General features: G+C 43.7%; 1 protein-coding gene across 3 annotated transcripts in view; it reads right to left on the bottom strand.

Moving 5' to 3' along the window:
- The window catches only part of GALNT13 (polypeptide N-acetylgalactosaminyltransferase 13), a 154,300-nt gene that overhangs the window by 12,163 nt on the left and 114,332 nt on the right, over positions 1-27,805 (bottom strand). For all 3 annotated transcript variants that reach the window (XM_087733433.1, XM_087733431.1, XM_087733432.1), the window contains 3 exons: positions 21,188-21,327; positions 17,188-17,286; positions 4,101-4,235 (listed from right to left, as the gene is read on the bottom strand). In XM_087733433.1, coding sequence (XP_087589559.1) covers positions 4,101-4,235; positions 17,188-17,286; positions 21,188-21,327 — 374 coding nt within the window. The remainder of the gene's footprint in view (positions 1-4,100; positions 4,236-17,187; positions 17,287-21,187; positions 21,328-27,805) is intronic.

Here is a 27,805-nt window from a genome sequence, read left to right as displayed (position 1 = left end):
GCCGCGAGCGTCTCGCTCGACATCTCACCCGCGGCTGAGCCGAAGCCCCTCGCAGCAGCGAGGCCGCGGTGGGCCGGGCAGCCCAGCACCCCTCCTCCCCCTGCAAGCTTTTGGGTCCCGACAAGAAGCGGTTCTGTGTTTCTATTCTGTTCTCCTATCACTAAGCAGAAAGTTCATAAAACTAATATTTAAGGGTTTTTTTGAGAAAGATGGAAGAATAATTTAGCTCTCTGACCATTCATCTAGTTACATGACATGACAATAATCCCTGCAAATACCAAATGTTTGCTTTCTTCAAGGTGGGAGCAATCGTTTGGGAACTACAACGTTCCCTTCCATGCTATGTAACTTATCTACCTTCTTGAATTTTTAAAACCCTGTCACTTTATGCAATGATGTTTTTCAGTGACACGGCCTGTGGCAATCTGCTAATATTTAGCCTTTCCTCAGTCACAACTGCTTTTGCTTAATAAAATATATATATTATATTTATATAATAGTACATTAGTAATATCTATTTATGTTTTTATATGTTTAAATATATTTTTTATATGTTTAAATAACTCAGTTCTGTGGTGTTTTGGTTTTTCTTCAAAAGGTGTGCAAACCCTGACAAGTACTGTGTTATTTATACGACCTATAAAGACACCACCATCATTTTAATTGTACAAGATATAATGCAAAATACTCTGTTCCCATTCAATAACTTTGCTGACACGCAGTGACCAACTGATTTGTCTCAGTTATCAGCTGATTTATCTCAGTTATCAGCTGATAATCCGACAGGTTCATCGCAATGTCAAGCGATACAATTCACACAGGCAGACTTTTTTAAGATATCAGACACTCTGGAAAACCTTACTACACACCCCAACCCGTAGGTCTGACCTACTCATCCCTAAGAGCAGATCCTCTGAACAGGACTAACACAAAGTTTAACGCAAAGGTTAACGCAAAGGTTTCTGGCGGAACAGCAAAACCCACGTTTCCAGCCGCCCGGGAGCCGGTGAGTTCTCGTCGCTGCTGGAAACGCTGCTTCTCCCCCCAGTGCTGAGCACGGGTGAAGCTCAACACAGAAGTGTAACGCTACAACACCTTGCTGTGTCCATACCTCCCCCATGGGGTTTTTTGGAGGGGGGTGGGGGGGATTTATAATTTTCTTTGAGATTAATCAAAATAATTACTTTAGAACTACCTCCTGCAAATGCAAACCAGGTCTCTTCCCACTTTCCGTGACTTTTCCCAAGACACGGTCCGCTTCCGACAGCACCCGTATGGGCTACAGTGACCACTTCTGCAAACGCTTTGTATTTCTGAGTGTTGTAATTCTACTTTATTCCCCTTGGGATCTCTTGCTCACCCTCTTCCAGTCCCTCTCACCTGCTGCGCTGAAGCAGCTTGGGGTGAATCCAGCCCCACGAAGGCAAAGGCCCCGTGCCGACGTTGGGGTCAATATCTGATTTCTCTCAGCTCTGCCAGGGCAGCTCAGTTTTGGACCCAAAATACCAACGCCAACTCTTGTCCTCTCCTTCAGCAAGTCATCTTCTGTTCTGACAAACCGACTGGTATCTTTTGATCGCTATTTCCTTCCAGTGTTTCAATTAACTTGCATCTCAAGTGCAAGTAAAAATGCGTTAATAATTCTAAGTGTTAAAAGCATTTCGCACGAATTCAGACACTTTTGGTATGAGAAAATGAGAAAAGGGGCTTTTTCAAATAGCCTACTTCAAACCAATTAAACCTGATACTTTCACAAATAGGTATGAAAACATTTGAGATTTACCTTTTCTATCACCACCACAAAACCGTCTTAGCTCCTTGTTTATTTTTGAAAGAAATATAAACGCTAGGAATATCTAAGAGAACTGTAATATTACTAAGGCATGTATAAATTCTTGGAAACGACTTTCTATGATTTTTAAATCTATTATATATTTAAACTAAACTAGAACATTATAGAAAATTTAATAACAGCATGTCAATCAAAGATTATTGTCTGAAAATCTCTATTGAGAAATCCCTTTTCATAATTATTTACATCTCTCATTGTACATCCAGACGGGGCCAAGGCACTGCTGTCCATTACCAAGTCTTAACTCCTGAATGCCTTTAACAGGAGGACGGACGTGGTCCGTAACTACCATACGACACCCAGAAATCACCTCCATTCAATTTCTGAATAAGTAAAGAATGTAAATGTAAAAATGAGTGCAATTTCGCTGGAAAAATGAAAAAATGGATACAAGGGGTTCAGGCAACGTGTTTCTCTGGGGAAAAAAAATTTAAAAATCACAAGCCAGTTGTTTTCTCGGGAAAAAATACTGCATGTTAGGTATGTACTTGCATACTGCATATAGGTACATACCTGCATTTTTTTGGAGGCTTCCTGCAATACTCGGAGATCTCTGGGAAGGCGGCAGGAGCGAAGTGCCCTGCCCAGGCAGCGCGGAAGGGGAGCAGGGCTCAGCGCCGCCGCGCGGTGCCGGCCCCCGCAATCCTTGGGGGCTCACACCGGGGGTCGAGCAATACACTAACCAGCCTGTCATAAATGCCAGGGCTGTCATCCAAGGGAAGTCTGCAAGCTGAAGTCTAATGTTTACCACGTAGAACCGTTAACAAAAATGTTCTTGTCAATAATAAAAAGGTACATAATGCAATGGGCTGTGTTTTATACGTAGAACAGGCAGCAAAACCATTGTCTCGGAGATCCCTTATATAAAAAAATGGTGTATTTCTTTTTTATGAGCTCCATCTAATGGTTGATTTTGTTTTTACACAGTTACTTAGAAATTGTGTGGATCTCATGCTAAACTTAAGAGAAAAAGACAGCATGTTTCCAATGTTAAACATAAAGGAGAGCGTATTTGGTTGAAAGAAATTTAGCTTTTCATGCAGAAAGGTAAAAGCAGCTATTTCTATGAAATGTTGGAAATACTTTTTAAAAGACTACATGTCTTTTAAATACGTCAGTATTTTTCTAGCTTTGCAGTATTTTTCTGCCTTTGCAGAAAACTTATTCGGCAACTTTAAACTGAGAGTAGCAGAGCCGTGTAAGCATGGACCGTTGGGACGCCAGTGTTAAACCTGTGCTCAAGGAGGAAAGTCATTGTCAGTAGCTTGGGCCCAAAATATTCAAAGGAAAGTGACTGGCAGTATGATTTTTTTTTTTTTTTAATCAGAAGAATCGCTCTCTATGCTTCTGGTAAAAATTATCAAAATATGCATGCATTTTGTGCAAGAAGAAAAATAATCTTCTATAAAGAAGAGAAAATTGGTTTAAATTCAAATGTTAAATGCAAGAATGGATCAAAAGTTACCAAATACATTGCACCTCAGTGGTCACTATCAGTGTTGGTTTTCTACGTGGCAGCTGAACGGTGTGCAATGGCAGGCTTGTACGCTCTGTTCTTACCGTAACACATTAGCAAGAGCCTGTCTTGAAGAAAATGCCAATACCTTTGTGTGAATTTCACCAGGCAAAGCTGCACATTCACGTTTCAAAGCAAAAGCTTAAAATGAATGTTTTAATTTTCATCTGCTGTTTCCTGCCTCATTTAAAAAGAAGAATTATTCGGCCATAAAATGCTGAGATATTTACAGATATTTTGTATTGCCACCAAATTTCTTCAAACTGCACTGACTCTCAAAACCCAGAAAAAGCCGCCACCCATCCCATCCTAGTGTCAGACTCAACAGGTGACTGGTAGACAGAAAATGATTAAACACAATTTAAATCCAGAGCCAATAATCTTTAAGAGCCAGCAGAAACAAAGTGGAAAAACTGTAACTGAAAAATAAATAAATCTTGTTTTCTACTTCTTTTATATAAAAAATGCAGAATACTTCCAACGTTTCTAAGAATGCATAACAACACCAGCTTCTAGAAATGAGCTTTTTTAAGCAATAATTGACTTTTCCATTCCTCTAAAAAGAAAATTTTGTGGAAACACAATTTAAAACCTGAATTACTTTGCACACCCGCGTCTGTGCTATGGCAGGAGATGCCATTGGCACATCACGCCACCGAGCTCCGGCGCTCACCGGCCCACCATGATACAGCCATACTCTATTGTGCTGGCTCTCCCTGCTGCCGCGGGTACCTCGGCATCGTACTCCCAGAGCTGGTTCCCCCTCATGTGGTGGCACTTCAGCATGATGACGGGGCCGTTCAGCCTCGAGACGTCCAGGCACAAGTCGTCTGTGCGGATCTCTTTGTCAGCAGTGTAAGAAAACACCTGGAAACAGAAAACGATTGCAGTGACAAAGAAAGCGAAAGTCCTAACCGACCGACCGCTCATTCTGAATATACATAATTTTCACTCCAGTGGAGCAGAACGACTTTCTTCTCCAAACACTGAGGTGGTGCCTTGGATTTCATGAGAGTTTCATGCAAGTTTCTCTACTGGTGAATGTCTGTTGTACATAAGAGAAGGAACATCATGTTTAGGAAAAGAAATTTTATGGGACCAAGCCCAGGACTCACCCAGGCATACAGTCAGTTTTACCTCCTGGGAGTTCTACAGAAGCATGTAATTGTGATCATCGGCTTCAGGAGGAATTTCACAGATCTTTTAATATAACAGATAAACCGAGCCCATCATTGGAAGAATCCAAACTTTCCTAAAGTAAGCCTTCCTCCTAGTGTCTACCTTAACTTCGGGTACCAAGGATTATCTATGTTACAGAATCATACGCATGAATATTTCAGAAATATGGTATCTCTTAAAAAAATGAGGAAATAAATTAAGACACGAGAGAATACTCCATCAACAAACATCTATCCAACCAATTCTAAGTTTCAGAGGATCTGTATTGCCTCATGCTTTCCTCGCAGAAAATCCTTCTCTTAGCCAAAAGTGAATCCTTTCCGTTCTGTCCCCTCTCCTCGGCAGCAGGAGGCCGGAGAGCAGAGCCCCAGCCCCTCCGCCAGGATCCACCGTCCCCCCCCAGCATCTGCTCTGCTGCTGCAGCTCGCGCAGCTGCAGGACCGCCGCGGTGGGAAGAGAAACAGGAGAAAGCCTGCAGTTAATAAACCAATGATGTCGAGACCATGATGAATGGTAGAATTACCATGTCCTGTTCAGGTTTTGATGAGTATAAATCTGTACCTACACCTGCAACGGAGGAACAGCGCTGCCAAAAATATGGAAAATATTCACTTATGGGGCAATGCTTAAGTTAGCAGAGAAACATAATAAAAGCACGGACAAATACAGCATGTAGACATACACTCCAATTACTTGGTGACTTCTGAGTTCCTATACAACCCATTCCTCTTGTAAAAGGACTACAGTATAATAAAAAGAGTCGATACCGAGATCTGAACCACAAACAATGCAGTGCCCCAGGGGATGTCTATCCCTTGAGACTTCCAGTGAAACATTAAATTGTACTCAAGGAAAAAGAATCAATCCAGCAGCAAATGAAAACTTTTTCAGGGAATTAAGCAGAGGGCAGGAGATACCGCGTCACCTGGAAAGACGACGCTTGGCAGTGGTGCACTGGGAAAGCTACCTCTGTGTAACTTAAAGCCTACATACTGCACAAAGCAGCCAAGGGAATAAAGGCAAGGATTTTGAAGCTGGAGGTTCAGAAAAATCTTTCAGAGCAATCACGGAGTACGAAACCAGCACGCCAAGGCGGCAGGGGAGCAGCCAGGTCCAAATCAAAGGCGTGAGGGAGAGCAAGAGCTGCCAGGATCAGCGGTCTTTCCATTTTCTGTATTTCTTATTCACTGCTCGCCAGCCACTTGTCTGGGTGAAAACCTGGGATCCAAAGGTATGGCAAAGCACCAGCTGCCTTTTGCATTTATTCATCCAGCGATAAACCACCGAGATCAAATCTGAGGGTCTCCAAGTGTTGCTTTCACTTAAAAACACATCAACCACAGGCCAACACTCGGGCTTCTCTCCAGGGGCAAGAGAGACTTTTCAATATTAACCTGCCAGCGCTCTGCCAAGATCATGCTCCAAAGTGCACTGTCCCTTTGGAAGGGGCGAAACGAGTCCACAGCACATCAAAAATGCCAATTTGTGGTCATATGGGTACTTTCTACATTTCCCTTCCCCACTTTTCTCTCTGCAGAAGCAAGTGCCAGAGCCTTTAAAAAAAAATATATAACTTCTCTATGTTGCAAACGTGAGTCTCGCCAAGGTGCTGAATACTCCGTGTCTGCACTAGCTTGTTCGGTTACATTCTGGAAGTATTTAGAGAAGAGAATTTCTAGCCGAGGGCTGCCCGAGGAGGGGACGGGGGTGTCATTTTGGAAAGCAGCTCTGGCTGCGCCCATCTCTGGCAAATCTCAGCAAGAACGAAAGCATTCACAGGTGCTCCGGTAGGTTAAGTGCATGGCAGTAGAAGCAGTATTTTCAAATTTTCAAATTCCTGCAAGCTGTCACACATGCACTTCCCGAGTTTCAGCGTGTGTCCTGAATCTGTGCGTTCTCTCCAACTGGTTTTTTTTATAGTAAGGTGTCTGCGTACACCTTGTCCCTGGTAAGTAGAAACCAAACACTGATGAAAACGGTCTACATTTGATCAGACCGATTACTGGTTTGTTTTGTGGAGGTCCAACAGATGTACGTCCTTGTGATCAGATGAGCTGATATTAGTACATCAGGCCAAGTTCGTGGAAGTGCATAAGGTCACCAAAAAAAAAAAAAAAATCAGGATAATTTGTGAGGTTTCATTAAAAATTGTACAAGAGCAGTCCACGTTTTGGTCTAAACTGGAGTCTGAAGCTTTTATAAAAAATTATTCAACTGTTTATGACCTTCTCATTTACATTAACATCTGAAAAATCTTCTCAAAATAAAACAATGTAACAACAAAATCCACCTTCTTCAATCATTCATCAAGACCTCCAAAATCCCCTTCCAGTACACTGTTTTGAAATTATTTTGGAATAATAAGCACAGAAGTCAAGAAGAAAGAAAACTTGGGAGAAATTAATAAACAACGTAATATAGGTCAAAAAGACTATTGGTCTAGCCTAACACTGGATCGGGGAGAGAAAGATATCACACAGTTGAGGTATTGAAGACCTGGGCTGAAACAACCATTATTCAAAATCAGATAGTACAATAACGTTCAGCTACCAAGCTACCATAATTAATATTCAACAAGAAAACCTTTTGGGAGGGGCTTTGGGTTTTCCTTTAAACACCTTCAGCTGAAAATCTCACTTACTGGTAGAATACTGGACTTATTTGCCAGCTGTCATGCTATAACTGGAACAAAAAACATGGCCAAATAATCTAATAATCTGAAAATCACCGATATCATTTGTAGCACAAAGTATCTCCCACTCGAAGTAGCAGTTTGGGTTCAAGGATCACTCATATGAATATATCGTACAGACATTTCATCTTTTACTATGCTCCGTATTAAGAGATTTATCCATTACAATTTATCCTGAAGCAACATCTAACTTTAATTTTCAACTTGTTTGTGTTCGATTTTTACAGTAAAGATATCTGCATGGGGCACTTTCTTCTAGCCTCAGAGACATGTTTTAGCCTGAGAGAGATGTTTTCTTCTGTGCTTTATAGAAAGCAAATACTTGCAGTTTGAAATGTATGTCCATTTCCATATTTCTTTTTCCTCTCATCTTTGATAACTGCAATACACTGTTCCATTATATCTTTTGAAAGAATAAGGGATGTCTGAATTAACAATTACAGAAGACGGGTTTGAAAAACAGGCCGTCTTAAGAAAGAAAAATGAATGCTAATTAAGACAATGTAAAGTTATCAGGCTAGCATTTTGCTACCATCCATATTAATTATAGATATAATTATATTAATGCCATATAAAAATAGAGGGTGAGGAACACGTTGCGTTTGATAGCTAATTAAGCAGCGTATTTCAGGCCAGACGTGGCGGCGCAGGGCAGGAAAGGATCCCCGAGCGGGGTCTGGTCTCTTGCTGCCGCAAGCACCCCGGTTTTGGGGCCGTGACCGCCCGCCCCGCCGAGCAGCTGCCCGGCTGCAAAGCCCGAGGCCAGCGCAGAGCGAGAGCCCGGGAGCCGCGCCGGGGCTCAGCAGCCCATTCGCCAACACAACTTATTCCCTAGTGCTGGCGGACCTGCGAGCACCAATCTATCCCATCTTCTTCCTCGGCTGCCATTTATTTACTAACACCCAGGCTGCTGAGGCGTGGAAATAAAGTTCTTTCCAGTTTCCCCTTGCTTTTCTTCCCCAAGGGCTGGTGGCGCTCGCTGCGGCCAGCCGTCCCCTGCAGCCGCGCGGGAGCTTTGGGTCCGGCCGGAGAAAAGCGGTCCTGCTGGGCAGGAGAAGGGGGCTCCATCACAGGAGGAAAGCGCTGCTCCCCGAGACCCGCGGGTGTTTGCCTGGCTGCTTAATCCCAAGCAGTTTTCCAAAAGAGGTTAAGCAAGTCCCTAATTCATCCGAAGTAGATACTAGTAAAGCAGACACTAATGAAGCCTCCAGAATGACAAAATACAAAATATTCTCACAACTGATGCAGCACTTTTCTATCCAGACACAGAAATACCGTCACTCTGTTCTGCTTTTTGTGGAGCTGATCAAAACAAAAAGGAACCGCATATTTTCCACCAACACCTCGTCTTGCATAATGCTTGCAATCCCGATATAGACAGATTTATTGCCTACACACAGGAGCAGGTTTTTACAGGAGTATTATAGGAGTATTTTGTATTTATTTTTTGTTAATATCCTTTATTAATACATTTCCATCCAGCAAGTTTAGAGGCAGAAGTAAGCCCTATAAAGCCAAAGGTCCATTAAAGCCAACGCTTGGGACTGAGACATGGGCCAGACTGATCCGAGACACGCCTCACCTATCACCGATCATTTCATTACTTTTTTCACGTTAAAAGGAACTAACCAAGTATTCCTTCCGATACGAGTCTGAGAAACTTATCAGTTTGTTCAACACCAATAAAATACCAAGCAACATCATTAACTGGAAATCAGTCGAGTGGTCAATACAAATCTGTAGCTATTTTTATATATATATATTTTTATATATATATACATATATATGTGTGTGTGTGTACATATATATATATAGGCTGCAATAGCCTATGGCCAGAATTTTCCTTTCCCATTATTTGGTTGTCCTTTTATTTGGAAAACAGTTAGACAGAGTATTTTGTCAACTCATAGGAAGCCTAACACTGAGAATATTGTTCATAAACCCTTACTTTATACTTCATTATGTGGAACTAAATCTTGAGGATGCATCTGTACAACGAAAGCAGAAGTCCGCCACGCAATAAAGACAGTTATAAACCGGACATAACTAAGTACAGAAAAATCTAATTTATTCTGACAACCACTTTAATTATCTATGGAAATCCCAAAGGTGAATTTTGAATTCACCTTTCATAATTGATTTAAAATATTCTAATAAAAGCTGCAAGGAAAGCACTTTTCCTCTCCTCCTGAAACTGTTTACACATTAAATGTTGAAAGTCACCTTAGGCAAAACAGGTGAATTGAAGCTGATTCCCCTACCACCAAAGAAAGACCCAGGACTCTCATGGTTAAACTGCCCGTTAAGTCACTTCTGGGGGCAAGGACTTGGGTGTTTTGCCTCTTCACTGACATCTGGTCTTTCCCAAGGCCAGCCAACCGCTTCAGCAGAGAATCACAGAATCGTTAAGGTTGGAAAAGACCCTTAAGATCATCGAGTCCAACCATTAACCCAGCACTGCCAAGCCCACCACTAACCCATGTCCTCGAGCCGCACGTCTACCCTTCTTTTAAATACCCCCAGGGATGGGGACTCAACCCCTGCCCTGGGCAGCCTGGGCCAGGGCCTGACAGCCCTTTTGGTGAAGAAGTTAGTGTGTTAGCACCTGAACAAATCCAGAACAGCCACGTGGAAAAGGCACCGCACGACTCGGGCACGCAGTCGCAGGATTTCCATCGAAGAGGACTTTTTGGAAGATTGGTGTTCAACAGGCAAGTCCATCCCGGGTCGGAGAACAACTGCACTAACTCTTTGGAGGAAAAAACCACCCCATTCCAACACAGCACTACACAAAGAACAGCTCTTTAGGAAAAGAAGAAAAAAAAAAATAATAATCTGATTTTCATTCCTACTTGTGTAGTATGCAATCTAATCATATGAAAAGAAATGCATGTATGCTTTCTTCACCTCCCCAGATGCTCCTGTAGGATCCAGCCGCCGCTGGGGACTGGGCACTCGTTAGGCTGACGTCGGTAGAGACCAACAACTTCTGTGGCAACAGTCCTTCAGGGATCCAGCCCTTCACCCGGAGCCTTTGGGACTGGACCTATCCAGCCCTGTTTTAATTCCAGATGATTTGTAGAACAGGTTTTAGTTTTTGCTACTCTGATATTTCTTCTCACCCTGAAGGAAGATATTTAAACTAGAACCAAACCAACCCACCAAGACAGCACGTCCCACCAGCAGGATATTAAATATTCAGTTTATTGGATGACCCGAAGACGTGCCCTGCTCGGAGCCCCTGAATAGCTCATGGCTCTCCCTGCAGCCACTCTGGAAGTAGGAATCAGATTTATTACTAAAAAAGAGGTTATGCCAAGATCTTTAATGCCATGAAAGCAACTCATCCCATCCCACTTTCATCAGTCAACAGCGCAGACACTGCCAAGCCAGAGCTGACTTTCGCATTTTGGAAAGTTCATATAAACCTTGTTCTGCTGTTGCCTCTACCTCCAACCACCGGTGCCAAGAATTCATTTATCCTGGTGCTCAGCCCCAAGGAGAGAAACACTATAATTCAGAGTGATTCACCGTAATCCAGAGAAACACTGTCATTACCACCAGCTATCACAGATTGAAGTCAACAGTTGGAACTATACTAAATGGTCAACGTAATATAAATAAAATAGAAGAAAAGAAAGCTGATTGGCATCATCTGCTGGGGACAGGTACAGTAACAACAGTGGGGATCTGCAGGAAACACTCTGGTTCACAGGGTTTCCAAGGGCTGCTAAGGAACTCGGGTTTATCCTATTCTGAAAACGGCACTGGGAAACGCGCTGGCATCGCGCCTTCGTGCTGACGGCAAGCACATCTTCCTGATATTCAAACCTTTGTCCTCCGCCACAGAACCCTTTGTCCTTGTCTAAACCACTGTTATTCTGTAGGGGTCTCAGGTGCATTCAGCATTTTGCACAGGAACTGAAAAAAAATCTGATGTCTTGGCCTCACAGGGGTGGGAGAATTGTGGGGGTTTTTCTGTGTGTTTGGTTTGGTTTGGCTTGGTGCTTGGGTTTGGTTTTTTGTTTTTTGTTTTTGTTTTTTTTTTTCCCAGATAGCTGTCACTTCATAAAGGATGGCTACCTACACATCTGCAACAAAAAGCCGTTGTTGCTTCCAGGATCTTGCAGTGTTCGTTATGCCGCGTCGAATTCACACTTCTTAGCAGGTACAGCAAACACTCGGATTCTGCATTTTATCTACCTGGGCTTCATTACTGTCACGTTACACACCTAATGCTAGTCCTCCCGCATTCCCTGGCACCTATTTCTGCCAATTTAAAGCAGCAGCAATTCAGTTTTTCCGTAGACTCTAAAAAGAAGACATTATTCTCATTCTGATTGTGCTAAATAAAAGCTACTGTTATTTAACGCGCCGGCACGGCTGCTCTGTTCCCTGTTAATCACAGTTATTATAGCGGTGCTGAAGATGAGCGAGGGCTCCGTTGTGCTGCACCCTGAGCGAATCCAGAGTACTAGCCAGCTCCTGCCCCAAAGGTTTATCGCCTCAATCCACAGGAATGATGTAAAGTCTGCAAGGGGAATCATCTATCAGCAAAACGCACTAACAAAATATAAGCAATAACTAGTTTTATTCATAACGGGTCTGTTTAGAAGATGAAAAGCTACACAGAAAGCCAAGTTAGGGAAAACAGGAGACCGTAAAAGGTGAGAAAGGCAGGAAGAGCAAAGAAGGGCTAAGTCACTTTCTGGTAGCCCCTTACGAAATCTAGTATTTACCTAAGATATTACAATTAATAAAATCAAAGCGTTAAACTCATGAAGTCTGTAATGGGTGCTGTGTTTCCTCACCCAGTGAGCTCTCTAAGGAGATGATTTGCTTTGAGATCAGCTGCACAGGTACTGCTCAATTCCTCCTTTTGTGCACAACTTGTATCAGTCGCATGAATAAATGTCTCATTGTCACTACACCAAAGGCTTAGTTCTGCTCAATCTTGTGCATAAAATGCTTTTAGATGACTTACTGAACAGCTGTAATTGATAAATTAGCTAGCTAAAAATGTAAAACGTGACTCCTGCATTAGCCTTCGGCGGCCGAAGTGTGAGCCGTGACCGGCGGGCTCTGCAGGCACCAACAGCGAGTTTCTCCTGCTTGCCGTCAGGGTGCCCGTCGCATGCCTCTCGCACCTTCTGACCCGGCAGCAATATCAACGCAGGAAAAATCACTCTTTATAACCTACGGAAAATGGCAGCCTTCCGTTACAGAAACGTCTCACGAGTCAGACAGCTCACACATGTCTATCCATTCCCAGTAGTAAGCAAATTATCATAGCACACCAATAAATTCTTACAGAGCGAGAGTTTATAAATTATTTTTTCTACACGCAGAAAGTGCTCATGTTTGGAAGGCATTTGAAAATATACGCAGTAACTGTGAATGGGAAAAAAATGGAAACCCTGTGAAACAGAACAGCGCCTGAAAGGCCCATTATTTAGAGCTAACTGGGGAAAAAACAACCTCTAACAACCCTTCTTGTGTGTGCTGGGGTTTTTTTGAACTGTCAGTGAGCACCGAGTCTGAACTTTCTGTATAAAACATTGCCAGAAGGGAGCCGTGTTCCCCTTGCACATTTACTAAAACACATAAAACACTGCCTTCGTTCTGATCTCACCCTGCGACCGCCGCCCCAGGTAAGCTCATACCCCGCAAACTCCTGGCTGATGCAATTCCACGTTCATTCAAAATGAATCCTGAGAAAGCACTCCCCATCCTGCAGGAACCACTATGTCCTTTCCAAAAAATCCTTCTCCCCCGCAGAGCTGCCGTGCACACAAGATGCCGATGGCCTCGGCAGCCGGCAATCGAGGCCGGGAGCTCCGAGCCGCCCGGGGAGAGGTTTAGCATGAAGCATGTTTCTTCCACTTCCCAGCTCAGCCCTCTGTGCTTGGGGAATTGGCGCAGGCTGTAAAATTGTGAAAAATCCCCCAGAAAAATCACCTCTGCCAAGGCTCTGAGCACCTGCTGGGACGCTGAGCAGGAGCTGCAGGGCTGCCGCTGCCACGTGGGACGCTGAGAAACAGCCACGTGGGTCATAGCCCCGCTACTGCTTACACTTTGCTCTGCTATTCTTATTGGTGTGGAAAAACCACCGTGATATTTATCTAGAGGAAACAGAAGGGAAAAGCAGCCCCTTTCACCTATTGCTTTCGTTAGTCCCAGGCTTACAGTCAGCTTCGCATCAACCAGCCTCCGTGCTAAGAAAATGCAGGGAGCGTGCTGTGACAACGGACTTGACCTCCATGCTGCTAACAAAACGCTCTCACCACTCCAGGCTTTCCAGGGCTGCTCTCTCGGACACGATGAGGCCAACCTGAGAAGCGGACGGCAGCGTGCAATGGCAGAGATCGCCCACGCAGGAGAGATGGCAGGGCTACACAGGCTAAGCAGGGAGCACCTCAGGACCCTTCTCGCGGCTTCGCGACCGCACGACCACAATGAAGATGTGCTTGCTACTTTCCTGCTGATTTTCTGCTGACAAAAAGCAGGTTCATCGCCATACCTAGCACAACTGAAGCTCCAGACAAGAGAAAAGGCATAGGGTGTTAAATAGAAAAAAATAAGCAGTGGCAACGCGTTTGTTGTTTCGTTTGCTCTGCAGCAGCCGAGGGGAGCGCGGCCGCTGAGCCACGCTCGCTCCTCCAGCAAGGGCAGCCCTGCTCTCCCCAGCACAGCCGGCCCTGCAGCGCTTCTGCAACACACCCGCAGCGCAACGGCGAACCTGCAGCATTCCCCAGCCCTTCTTTTTAATAATATCCCCCTCCTGCCTGTGTGGGATCGTATGATTTGATTATTGTTATGAACAGAGGACCGACGCTCCCAATAACTGCAGTAACAGACGACATCCCCATGGTAACGCACGAAAAGCCTAACCGGTATGCCCAGCAGGACGACTGTAGGCAGGAAAAACAGACGACTGTTTCACCCTCTACCAGGCCATCGAAAGCAACAAATTTGGTCTAAAATACCAAAAAAACAGAAGTCAGCTGTGGGGACAAAAAGGCATGAGATTGATGGCTCATCCCCTCTGTCTGCGGCTGGAGAGCAGGATCATAGTTTTTTCCACGATTCACAGCCCCGATACCTCGCTCCTGGCAAACATCGCTACTGGGGTAACTCAACACGCTGCCCGCACCCCAGGAGAGACATGCACAAACCCGGTGTTCCAGCCCCTAAAGCCGTATCCCCGCCATAGCTGACTTGGGGACAGGCTTTGCATTTTTTTCTCTCCATATAAAGCAAAGAAAACCGTTCTAAGATTGCAATTAACTGCATAAGGAGATTCGTAGTATTTATTTTAAAGACCATTAATAGTCACCAGATCCTAACCGAGTTAGGATCATCTGAAATACTCGCGCCAGCATAACAACAAATCCTCCACTGTTTTATACTCTGAAAACAAGCCTCACATGAAGGGCCTCAGTTAACATATTTCGTTTTTCTTAATTTTTAAAGAAATTCATGTTTTTAGAATCTCCTTATCCTTGAGTCCTGTAAAACACTTCAATAGCTGTGAGCTATTTGCCTCTGCCTCAAGCTGGATCGCGCCCATGCATCTTGCTTGGCTCTAATGAGCTAGGTATTATTCTTGCTTCATTTTCATCCTGCAGTAGTTTTGTTCCTCAGCTATTTCTGTAACCACACAGCCCCCCCGCCCCCAGCATTTCCATGTCTTAGCTCGGTTCTAATTTCTCATTAGAACAGAATTCAATAAAGATAACTTTTAATGGGAGTTGTGTACAAGCACTAAAGGATGAGTAATGTTCTGCGTGTAGGTCAGGTATTCCTAGCAAAACCCCCAGCAGCCGACGGATACCGCTCTGCTCGTGCAAACGCAGGGGAGCAGAGCCTCTGCATCCTGCAGGTGCACACAACAGACTGATCTGCTTTCTGGTTGATGTGAGAGGTATAAAGGAGACTGGAGCCAAAATTTATTTCTATTTGAGATATATTAGCTTAGGAAGGCTCAGAAAGAATGGTTATATTTATTAGTTATTAGGGTTTCGTTAGGCTACACAGCCCACATACACATTCACAACCCATCTGTCTTTACCTCAGAGCCCTACAATACCCTTAACCCCACACCTGGGACTTCAGAGGAGCTGAGGGTTTGGAGACGTGGCAGTCTAGGATTTTTATCCTCTTCCAACAAAAACAGAGGGGTCTTTCCACCACGGACAGAAAGAAGGGGAAACACGCCAAACACCCAAGGTATAAAGAGAATCTTCAACCTTGATCATATGCAGCCTTATTAAAATGCTAACACTTCCATCTCCTAAGTCAAATTTAGAAAGATAGCGAAGTTTGGGATAAATATGATGGACTACCTTACCTCTGAAATAAACACGGGAATTCGCTCTAAGATCCTGCATCTTCCCATCTTATTTAGCAGATGTGGCACTAGAAAAAGCTGCCCTCATCAAGCATCGCCCAGTAGGTACATGGTCCAAAGACCTTCCTAGGGAGGGACGCCAAGACCGCCCTGGGGAGAGATGCCAGCGCTAACGTAAGGCCCTACGGAGGGATCTCCAGGGATTTTAACTGCAGTGGGCGAAGGCGAGGGCAGCCCTCTTCTCTGGGGTGCATCAGAGGCTGAATGAAGGGACCCGGAGATTTTAATTTGAGAAAGCCGTCAGAACTAAGGGGAAGAAGAGGAGAAAGGTTTTCCAAAGGTAAAGCAAACCAAAAAGTAGAGAAAGAAGGCTAAACTACATTCAGAAAGGTGCAAATAAAAGGAGGAGATTGACGAATTTCCAGGGCAGATCAGTGATGGGGCAAACGGAGGCTGTGCATTGGGGGGACAGGAGCAGGAGCGTGTGGGGACAGGAGCAGGCAGCAGCAGCGCCGGTGCTGCCGGGAGCTCGCAGCCGCGCCAGGCTGGCACCTCCCCGCGGGCAGCCCCGCGTCGCCTGGTGCTGCAGCGGCAGGCTACAGCCTCCCTGCGTGAAAGTCCCTTAATTACAGGTTTACATTGCAAAACCCAACTGAACCTAAATGAATCAGCTCTGCTAATTTGAGTCAAGGCATTAGAATATGCAAAGTTTCCTGTTCTTTATACAGAGAGCAGGTACAGTCATGAGTCTTACAATGAGCTAAATGATTGCCACTTACCTTTTCGCTCCCTTTCAAACATACCCAAGACATAAGTGAAACACCCCACGCCCCCACTATTTGAATTTCCACTAATGAAAAAACCTCAGCTTGCATGAATATTCCGCACGTTTATTTTTCATATACATGACTTAGAAACAGATGAATTCAGCCACAAGTCACGTAGATTCTTACCCAATTCATTTTTAAAAAGATTTTTCCCCCCAACTCCAAAAAATAAATTAAAATTCATGGTCAGATTTTCTAATGTTAGTATCACAGATTTTAAATGCATTTCTCTGCACTCTAAAGAGCAGGAATATATCCAATATATTCACTCAGATACTTCACTGGACCTACGGATATGTATCGATATATTTTCAAAATTTGCAGCTGTTACTTGAGAAAATGGCTTTCTGACCACTCCTCAAAGTCTGAAGTTTAAAATCTCCAGCCTTCTGGAACGTTCATTACTATGTTTGCTAACTGCTGCTATTGTTTTTTATAGCGAACCAACACATCTACATTGGGGCCGCATTAACTGAGGCTTACCGAGGGAATCCCGTTCCTATTGCGACGAAAGCAGCGGGGACCCCGGCCGAGACACCCGCCCGCCGAGCCCCCGGCCGCAGGCGCCGGCTCAGCGCCGCGCACGCAAACCAGCCCTGCGCCGCCTGCGGCGGGAACGAAGCGCCGCGGGCGAGGCTGCGGCTCCCGCGCTGCCCCGGGGGAATCCTCATCGGTTTTCCCTGACAGCTGCTGCGCCTGGGGTTACACAGCAGCAAACTGAAGCAACTATTCTACAAATAATACTTTTTTTTTTTTTTTTTTTAGTTTTACCTGATTTCCTCCCATGCCGTGGCAGTTGAAAATGCCCACTTTTTCGTTTTCCTTGCGGCCCATGTTGTCTAAACACTGGTTGGTTTCAACGTTCCTGATCTGAAGAAAGAAAGAGAGTAAATGTTCCTTGAAAAAAAAGGCCTGTAAATGTCATATTGGTGCAGAAAAAATTATGTCACTGTAGGAGAAAGTACATTATCTGTGCATTCAACTATACGAACTTACTTCAACTTGCAATTTGTACATATGTCACACTCCCAAAAGAAAATTAAAATAATAACGAAGAGTATAATGAGATTTTAAATTACGTATTAAGTGTAAGTATGAACAGCATTCAAGGAGAACCTCATTCGATGCCCTGCGTTGTGTTGTTTAGCAAATACAATATGGTTTTACTTCTAAACAATGCAAAACTAATGGCTTGCCCAAGATATGCACTTTTATTTTCTTCCAGCAGGGCTGACTCTCCTCCAAGAGGCAAAACCTGAGTCTGAACAGCGTCTGACGGCCAGCTCTGCCAGAGAAGAGCCTGCTGGATTGCTTTGTGACTGAACACATGCTTTTTTCAAGCTTTTAAAGAAAACTTTCCCCTCGGAATCCATCCGTCCTCAGAGAAGAACAAACACGCTTAGTGAACATCTCCGCTTAAACAAACCATTTGTACGTAACTGGTGCGTAAGGCAGCTTTAGGAGCACGCCGTCTGCATACAACACGCACCATGAGGGGCTCCTTCCAGCAACGCGCAGCTCATGCAATTGCAGCAAAAGACCGTCAGAGCAAGAAGGAGCAGCAGGATAAAGTACCAGAGCATTGCTCCCCTAAACGTATTTTTAGAATACACGTTTCTGCAGGAAAATGGCTGAGAATAAAAGCAATCAGCCAACTCCAGCTTTGTACAAGAGGAGAAGCAGGAGATGCCACGGTCCCCCCGAAGCTCTCCCGCCTCGTGGTCTCCACGACGGTGCGTGTGTTCAGCCTGTGCAAACCCCAGCATCTGCACGAAATACCTTTTTTCTTAACCCTCCTCATATACCTGTTAGCACAGCTGTACAAACACAGCTCCCCCTCCTCCTCCTTGCTCTCAACAGCACGGGGTGATTTTCTTACTCACGTGTGCAAAGCAAAAACGCGTCTCCGGGTCCCTCATTCCTTTGGTAAAACGGGTGTGAAACCCTGTATTTTGAAATACTTCAGTGGTGCTCAGTACAACTCCAAGTCAGTTGCAATTCCCCGTGCCACCTTCAGAGGCTCAACGGGCACGGCACGCAATAGCAAACCAACGCCACCAGCCCGGGCTTAACCCAGCGATGGAAGTAAATGAGACAGTGCAACCTGATTAACGACGCTGGGGAAGAGTGGCTCAGCAAAGCTCACCTGGTCGCTTCTTAATCCGCTCTAACGTTGCTAATCACACAGAAAGAAACGGCACCACCTTGTACTGGTGAGCAATCTCTCAGAGGCTCACGCTCTTAATTACTTAATCCTCCAAGAGCTGCCAAAGTCGGGAGAAAGGCTCCCGGCTCCTGGTCCAGACCCCCGGTGCCAGCTGATAACCAGACCGCTGGTTTCCACCCCTCTCCAGCTGCTTTTAAACAAATGGCCCTTCTTCAGAGCCCAGTGAAAGTAAACAGCTTTGTATGGCTACGGCAGTACGTGGCTTTCTGGTGTGACCCGCTGGACGTGCCCGCGCCCAGCCGCAGCATCGCCGGCGGCAGGAACGCCGCAGCGGCGGTGGGGATGAGCCAGCTCATGGACAACCCCTGCTCCTCGCCCTGCTCTCCTCCTCCCCAGCACGTGCCGCTCTGCAGACCGCCAAAGCCGCTGCAGTCCCAAAACCGTACCCTAATGAACAGCTCACATGATAATCCGAGCTCCAGTGGTAATCCCAGCCTTTTTTCTTAAATCACCTTTTTGCAGAAATAGAGTTTCAAGTATCCCCACGAGAAAGGTAAATTTTGTTTTTGCAATCCCTTGATTCATTAAAACAAAGGACTGAAATGGAAAGTGACTTGAAAACTCACCTACCATTATTATGTCTTGGGTTTATAAAATAATTCTTGTCTTGCATTTATTTTGTATTCACTTTCAATGTTATGCGATTAAAATGTAAGAAAGGGTACTCAGTATTCACCGCATTTTGCACATTTAATGCCCATTCTGAGGCATATTTTCATCCATCTAGGAAATTAAATTCTAATACAGTCACTGTATATAAGTTATGTTCTAAGTGAATGGAAAATTTAGTTGCAAACAAAGCCTTGGCAATCTTCAGGATCTGCCTATTAAGCGTCCAATGAATAAACTTTGTAAACTACTTACAAACTTTAGTTCCACATTTTCAAAATTTCATTTAAAAATTGCACACTTCATTTACAAAAGCAACAGACGTATATAAATTAGCTGTTCAATAGCCAAATAAAATCCAAATTAAAATGTAATACAATACTGATTATTATTTCTAACATGGTGGATGGTGCAAGCGAACCATGCCTGAACATTGTCCGACTTCAAGTCACACCGGCACTATCTTGCAGGAGGTCAGAAAGAAATTACAGATGACTATCCCAAATCTCTCAAAATTATTCACTCTCTTTATCACTGTTTACACTACAAAAGAACAAAACATGCACGTGCGCAATATAATTTGCGGCCCAACGTTGAACACTCATTCCATTTAGATTGCACTGTACTAGAGAATAATTTTCTCGGATTTATTACCAAACCTGACTGTTAGCAGCCAGCAAACCCACGGCTCCCACCTTCGGGCTGCTGAGCACCGTCTTCCCTCTGACCCGGGCAGAGGGGCAGCACGGTCACCTCCGGAGCGGCCACCTCAGCGCCCAGCGCATCCCCCTGCGCAGCTGGGCGCACCACGGACCACGTGTGGGCTAACGATCCCGGCTGCACCGCCAAGCCAGGCCGTTTGTCTTACCTGAGACTAAACACCTGCTGGAAGAGAGGGAAATGACTGAGAAACACACTTCTGATGTTTTAAAAATTGTCCATTACTGCTGCTGCTGGTACCTGAGCTGTAGGTCTAAAAACCCACTTTACTGCTCAACTGGCAGTCAGCAGCCGTAATAGGCGAGTCGGAGTTTTAATTCGTACAGCCTGCCTGAATTGCTGTTTCCATAGAAACTGAGGCCGTGTTGGTAAAAATAAGGTGTTTTAATAACTATTTTATTACTTTCTCATACTTTCATTTTCCAGTCTGACAATATCGTACAAAACCTTATTATTTGACACTTGTTAGATGAGTTCTTTCCTTGCTGTAAAACCATGTTTCACTTTATTTTGTCATAGTTAAACTGGAAACCCTACTGTGGCTTTTATTTTTCACTACAATTGCAAGTTTCAATAGTAAATTACTTTCCTGGATGTAAAAAAGCCATTTGCTCATTTGATTGCTATTCTATCCGTAGCTATCTTTAAATCAAACCATTCAAGAGCTTTTAAAAGTCAGCGTAGGTACAACTCAATGGAATATTTTTAACAGTGAATTATCTGAATTTTAAAGAGGCTTCAGTTCTTGGTGGTGCTGGAATAATCAGATTATTAGGAATGGCTGCGATACTCAGCTCCAGGCAGCCCTGCTGGAAAACACAGCATCAATGAAAAAACACATTTCTTGAAAATAAAAAAGCAAAAAAAGGTTTTTCTGCTCTACATGTAAGGGGTAAGTGATGACGGAAAGTTTCCTTCAGCTCTGCATGTTATGTAATAATTGAAAAAGGTTAGTCACAAACCTTGCTTTTCCCATATGCTACTCAATTTAAAAGATAAATTTTTAATGGTGAACATATACATTCAGAATAGCAGTGCTCCCTTATGAAAGATTTAGAGAAAATATAACCTGCTCAAAATGAAGGATAAATAAGGCACAGAGAAGGCAGCCAAGTGCTTTATCCCTTTCTCCAAAGCCACTTCATCTTCTTAGCGATGCCCCCATTTGCACAGTGTACTTATTGCGTTAATTCAGCCAAAGGCAACGGTCCGTACCTCACCAAGCGAGTAATAGCGCCGCGGAATCTGGGAGTCGGGATAGATGTTTTCCAAGTACCACGAGAAGGGTTTACACTTCAGATTTTCTCTTAGTGCTTTTCTGACGGATACATCGCCATAATCCACCTTAACGACACCTGGAATTGTTAAGAGAATAGATGATCAAAGCACAGTTTCTGTAAAGCTGAAAAGCATAAATCACAGATCTTTCTCCAGTTGTCACGATTTCCTTTTTATCAATATCCATTTGCTGGAATTATGGGACAGCAATATGTGAACACATGCGCAGCTGCTACACTGTAGATCTTTACAAGCATTAAATAATTAATTTAGCAAATCAAAATGTTTAGAAAATTACATTTTTTTCTTTTCATATAACTTATCTGGAAAAGCAGGACTACTGAACCCTGTGATTTCTTCATATTCGAAAATAATAAGGAAATCTTTTTACATTTTTACAAACCATTTTTTCCAAAGCATCTTGCTGGTGTTTTCCAGCACTCCCTTCTGAAAGAAATAACTCGGACGAGGCACAGCCGTTTTACTGATGTAATCTAGATCCCCCTTGGGTGATTTCACCAGAAAGGACCCATTCTCCATCCTGAGGACCCCACTGCTCCCTCCCTCTCACGCCCCACACGTTCCCGCAGACCTCGGGCTCAGCCCACGGCACAACTCACAGCAGGATAACAAGGATTATCATCCTCATTAATGCTATTATAAAATTAAATGTCTCCTGCAATCAGGCAGGGAAGGGGGATGAAGGTGGCAGGTTTCTGCGGAGAGCAGCTGGTGGACAGGACCCATCTCCTGCACCAGCTCCACCACCCCTACCACGGGCAGGCAGGCACTACCGCTGATGGCACAGTTCTCCTAAAGGGAGAAGATGTCACATCATGTCGCAGTTAAATTGTCACCTTGTCTGGCAGCACCGTTCCGACCGCAAGCCTATACATCAGAGACCTGAGCCAGCAGCATCCCGCTGGCCATCAGGAGTGGTGCGTGGGCCACAAATCAGAAATACAGGTCACGAAGAGAAAAAAATAGAATAATAATCAAGGAGAGGGGAAATGAGTTAGAAATCCCCCCTGTACAGTGTATTCTTATTCAAATTAAAAGAATATACAGTGCTTTCAAGACTTATGATAGCTAGTCAAGCAATTTATTTATCTCTTGATGATAGAGGTATGCACCCACGAAAGAAGAAATACAAGTGGGAGGACACAGACACGGCTGCACGTCGCAGACACAGGAGACCGAAGGAGATGAGCACTGACTGTGCCTCGGACACGAACGCGCATCGGACATCTCACGACCTGAGCACATCAGCACCGCTGCCAGATTAAGTCCAAGACAGAGGCGATTTCAAAATCAACGTCGTAAGTGCATGAATAAGGAACCTGCAAGTTTTAAAGTATTCTTGAAGCTTTTGAGACGCAGCATTCACTCTCCAACCCATCCATGCGATGTGGGGTAAGACGCTCGCCCCGCGCCCGCTCTGGCCAGGAGCGGTGGCGATTTCACCACCCACCAAGGGCAGCAGAGGCGAGCGCTGCTGGAAATCCCACCGGAGCACACACCGCTCCCGGGACCGCAGGCAGCCAGCTCGGCACTGCGCCTTCCCCACAGTTTCTTGGAAAGAAATCCATCACGCTGAGAAGAAACGTCAGACATACAATTTTAGCGCCAAAGAAAGGAAGACTTCATATATCCAACTTCTTCACTTTCTATATGAAGAAAGCATAACAGGAAAATACCATTTCCATTTTCCACCCTCTTATCAAGCCGACTTTCGCAGGTGTGTATCTGACTTTCAGAGTTTAAAATAATATTGAACCAGTGACCTGCAACAGCCTTTTCAATACTGACATGCTCCAGGAAGGGGACAGCTCGGGAAGGAACCGTGCATCACAGAAAGAAACATTAAGGCCAGTCTTAAGGTGCTTGGCCAACTTGAGTTATTAAGATAGCCAAAAACCAAAAAGCAAGTCAAATATTCTCCGTAGTCTAATTTAATCTAATTTGAGACAAGAGCTATCGTCCAAAGAAACAGTGGTAGGCAAAGCGTTAGTAAGTGCCAGCACTCAGCTGAAATAGTTTGAAAGACACTCCCAGATTTATATCTCAAATCCATGCTGCATTTCCATCACCTTCTGCTTTCCATTATTTATGGGATCTCATTCTGAAATTATCATAGAGGTGAAGCTCCAAGGATGTCAGCATATTCTGCTAGGAAATCACGCCCTAAAGCACAAGATACCAATTTTTAAAGAAATTCAGTACACAACAACAGTAAAACTATTCATTACTACTAAAAAAAAATTAACTTCTCTTGGATAACCACTCTTATCCATCTTTCCAAATCTTTACCGCTTACATCTTTAACAAATTATGTATCATTATGCAATTGTAGGATATGATGTAATTCTAGATAATTAACTAAAATACAGGATACTCTACAAATTACTGCTAGAGGCTGAAGCCAAGGCAGGCGCTCCTGGGAAGCCCTTTAGCCCAATCCAGTGGCTGGGGGCAACTGATGCTTCATCAGCTCCTGATCAGCAAAAGCTCCTCAGAAACCCAATGTGCCCAATTGGTGCCAAGAAATTACGTGGCACTTAGTCAGGCATTAGGGAAGTACGACATTCTAAACTTCAGCAAACAGAAGTATTCAAATAAAACCTTCAACCGTAACCCATATACAGAACTTAAATTATAACAATTCAGGGGATGGCAGAGAAGTGAAGACAAATCAAACCCGGGTTAAATCCAGGAAAAAGCTGAGCTCGCGGCACAGGGGAGCACGGGGGCTGCGAAGGACAGACGTGACGGACGGGAGGCTTCCCCTGCTCTCCAACTCTCAGGACACCTGCCGGGCTACAGTATGTCCAGTAAGGTATCTGGGGAGGCTTGAGTCCTTTAAGAATTTTATAAAAGATTTTTGTTTTTTTCTCCAAGAAACAGAGGTAATTTATCATCTGTTCTGCAATCAAGGAGATGGATCACAGAGTTTCATTTGACTCTGTTTAGGGGAAGAGAAGTATCAAAAGGTCAGTATTACAGTTGTTATTTAATATTTTACTTTTTCAAATGGCAATTTTTCCTCTAAGTACAACTCATGCAGTCACTGTTTAATTTAACTTGTACTACCGAAAACACCTTGGTGCCTAATCCTGTGCTTCCATTAAGTCGCACCTTGCGGCGGCTTCATTGCTCTGTGTCTATCTATATTCACCGCAAAAGGGCCAAACAAAACAGACACCGAGGAGTGCAAACCTCCGGACCTGGTCGGGCACGAACAGGGTCGTGACGTGAGTTTTGCTGCAGAGTATTTGTCATTTGGATGGACCAACGCTGGAAGAACAAGAACACCTGCCTGCCTTCGAAAGCTATCTGTGCGACGTGTGCTACGCAGGACTGAGCTGAAAACATCTTTGCTTTCAGAAAAGAGATTTTATTTTAAAAAAAAATTATGGTTTTGGGCAAGCTTTTATGGGAAAGGGGGAGTGGGGTGTGTGACTGCTGCCTCTTCCACAGGAAGAGACGTGCACTACTGCTATTATTTGTGCTACTCAATCCTTATCTACAATTAAACTAATCTTCCTCACGGGAAGGCACTGGAGGTGTTCGGAGAAAAGCAATATCCGTGTTTTGTAGTGCTTGGTACCGCGGGGATCTGATGAAGCTGAACATGAGGAAAAAGGATATTAACTGCGTTATGGTCGGAGATCGCAAACAACACAGCCTTCCCCCACCGCACGCACGCACTTTGATGTTCGAGCTACAAACCAAATCATAAACAGTGTCTCCCAATGAAAGCACCCTGTGGATTCACCAAACACCTTGTTTCTATTTTGCCTTACAATTCTTGCAAGGATTTCTATTTCCACATTTGGTTCAGCCCTGCAATTGCTGGAATAGAAAAACCAATAACCCTTTTTCCACTCAATCTGACTCAACTTCATACTTGAGTTTTCCGTAGTAAAACAAACTACAGCAAAATAAATTCTAGTTTTACATTTTAATAAAACTTAGCCGTAGAGCTGGGGAGTCTTCGGTGTCTTTGGCACGCTCACCTCACTGGGGCAGGTTTATCTTAAGGCTCTTCAGGTCTTGGGATCCCACAAGAGATGCAGAGACCGTGGGCACTGTGCCCCCAGCACGGCAGTGACCCAGGTCTCCAAGGCGCTGGCATCAATCCCCCCTTCAATTCAAGCTGCCTCTTCCCTTTCTAGCTAAGGGATTAGGTAGAATCAGGGACCCTAAGGTATTAGGACCTTAGGGTCCTAATACACGTTGATAATACTCCCCGCTACAACCCTGAGAGGCTCTCTCTTCCCAAAGCTCCTCTGTTACCTGCCTCCCTCATCTGGCACGAACGGGGCTGGCTCGCTTCAGCAGTGTTCATTCACGTCGCACGTCGCGGTGCGAGCACAAACACCCTGCTTTGTCTTCAAGCAAGGACCTCATTTGTATGGGTCTCCAGTAAACCGTTATATCCCCTTCTGCTCAATTTAAAACCAAGCTATTATGAATCAATACCTATTTATTGTCACTACTTGCTAAATAATCGATGGGACTCAGAGGAAATATAAAAATAATTAATGACGAATAAGTCTGCTTACACTTAAATAAGAAAACGTAAGTAAAATGTCCTTGGGTGCAAAAAAGAAATGAAACATCACAAGAAGCTACAGAAAGCGTCCAAAAGAATGGAATAAAAATACCTCAGGAAAGAAGCAGATCATTTGAACAGGGTGGCAGATGTGTTTCAAGTAGAACAAATTAAATGGTTGCAGCATTGCATTACACCTGCGTTTTTCCTAATGGGCATGTCCTGCAAATTGGCATACAAGGACATAGTTTCAAAACTGGCTAAATGTACCATTTCTGCAGAACAAGACATTAATTCATGATGATAAAGATGAAAAAAATTTCGTCTGGAATGAAACAGAAGTTGCAGAACTGAGAATAATTTTCTTTACTTAAGAATAAGAGTTTGAAAACTTCATCCAAATTAGGTTTTTGCTATCTTTTGCTGCCTTGAAAAGCCTAAGAGAAAACTGTTGTTTCATCGAACCCATGTTCTATATATGCTTGGAGAAAATATGCTCACAATTTCTAACACAAAAACCTTATCGCTCCAGAAAATGAGTCAATATTGTCAATATTTCTGCAAATAAAGCATTGCATGATAGTGTGCTGCACTTTTGAAGCTTAGTCTATGGCAAAAGATTAAGACTTTAGATGTTGTTTTACTCTATAAACATACCTGTAATGTATGATACGTTTACACGCATATTTTAGAGAGAGAGACAGAGCCTAATTAACTCTTACATTGCCAATTTTGTCCAGATACTAAAGAAAAAAAAATCAATTTTACCGTAATAGATATCAGTGGGAACATTATTATGGATAAAACTAATCCTGCATTAAGGTGTTTCTCCAGTCCATATCTCAGGAAAGCTTTTAAGAGGAGGAAGAGTTGAAAAGAAACCTCTGACTTTAGCTTTAACCACCCCGCACCAACGAGCAAAAATTAAGTAGTAAAGTTACTGAGGTACTAAAAGAATTTTGACAGTGAAAACATTTTTCCTGTGAAAACCATAAAACCCTGCCACATTACAGAAATTCAGTGTTCTTGGGAAATTCTGTCTTTTTTACTAACATGGAAGAGTAACAGGAGTGAACCTGCGCTACTGGGACTACAGCAAAGCTAGAGCTGATTTAAGTTATAAGAGTGGGTATGTAAAAAAATGTATTTTTGTAGCTGGAAAAATTACTAAACGCCTTCATGAAAGACCATTACATTCACGCTGTTTTCAAATTTAAACATTTGTTTTCTATTGACATTCATTGTATAAAGACTAGACAAGTGGGTCAGACATCAATCTATTTTGTAGGTATCTCAGGTGAGTCTCGTTCTGAACGTCCATGCAACCCTACAAACCAGGACTGTTTCCAACTCAGAGTGATAATTTTAGAGATAAAATACAAAACCAGCCTCCCTCCCCAATGTATTCAAATATATGTTTTGTATTACCCGGTATTTCAATATTGGACATGGCATGCAGCATCCACAAGTGTATTATTTTTCCTATTCCGTTTGTATTGGATATAAAGTAATAAAGGTTTTCTTTCTACTCTTCCCTATCAGCTGAAAAGCTACATTAAGTCACTAGAGATTTGCAACATGCCCCACAAGGGATACCTTTAGGAAAAAATAATCTAAGGCGGCCCTGGCTGGCTGGCAACGATCTGGCAATGATCTGCCAGCCCACTCTTTACGCTCCATTTTATTACAAATTTAATAAAATGCTCTTTGCAAATATCAGTGCTATAAATGACATAAAAGACAGAATACGAATCTGATCTGTCTTCATTTGCTTATGTTAATTACAAGGAGCACTTCTGTGTTTGCTGATCTACAAACGTCATCTTTCTCCTTTCAAGAACCCAAGGGTACACACAAAAGAGGGATCACATCTAGGCAGATGGGTTTTAAGCTCCCTTTTAACTGCAGCTTTAGGTTAGGGCAGTATTAACAAGCCAAGACCTTTGGAACTACTACAAGCCAGGAAAACCCAAATTCTCATGCCTTCTCTCATAAGTACC

The sequence above is a fragment of the Nipponia nippon genome, unplaced genomic scaffold (assembly GCF_047370975.1).
Source record: "Nipponia nippon isolate SJK-2023a ecotype South Korea unplaced genomic scaffold, ASM4737097v1 scaffold_5, whole genome shotgun sequence".
Lineage (NCBI taxonomy): Eukaryota > Metazoa > Chordata > Aves > Pelecaniformes > Threskiornithidae > Nipponia > Nipponia nippon.
This window is presented reverse-complemented; position numbering and strand designations above follow the sequence as displayed.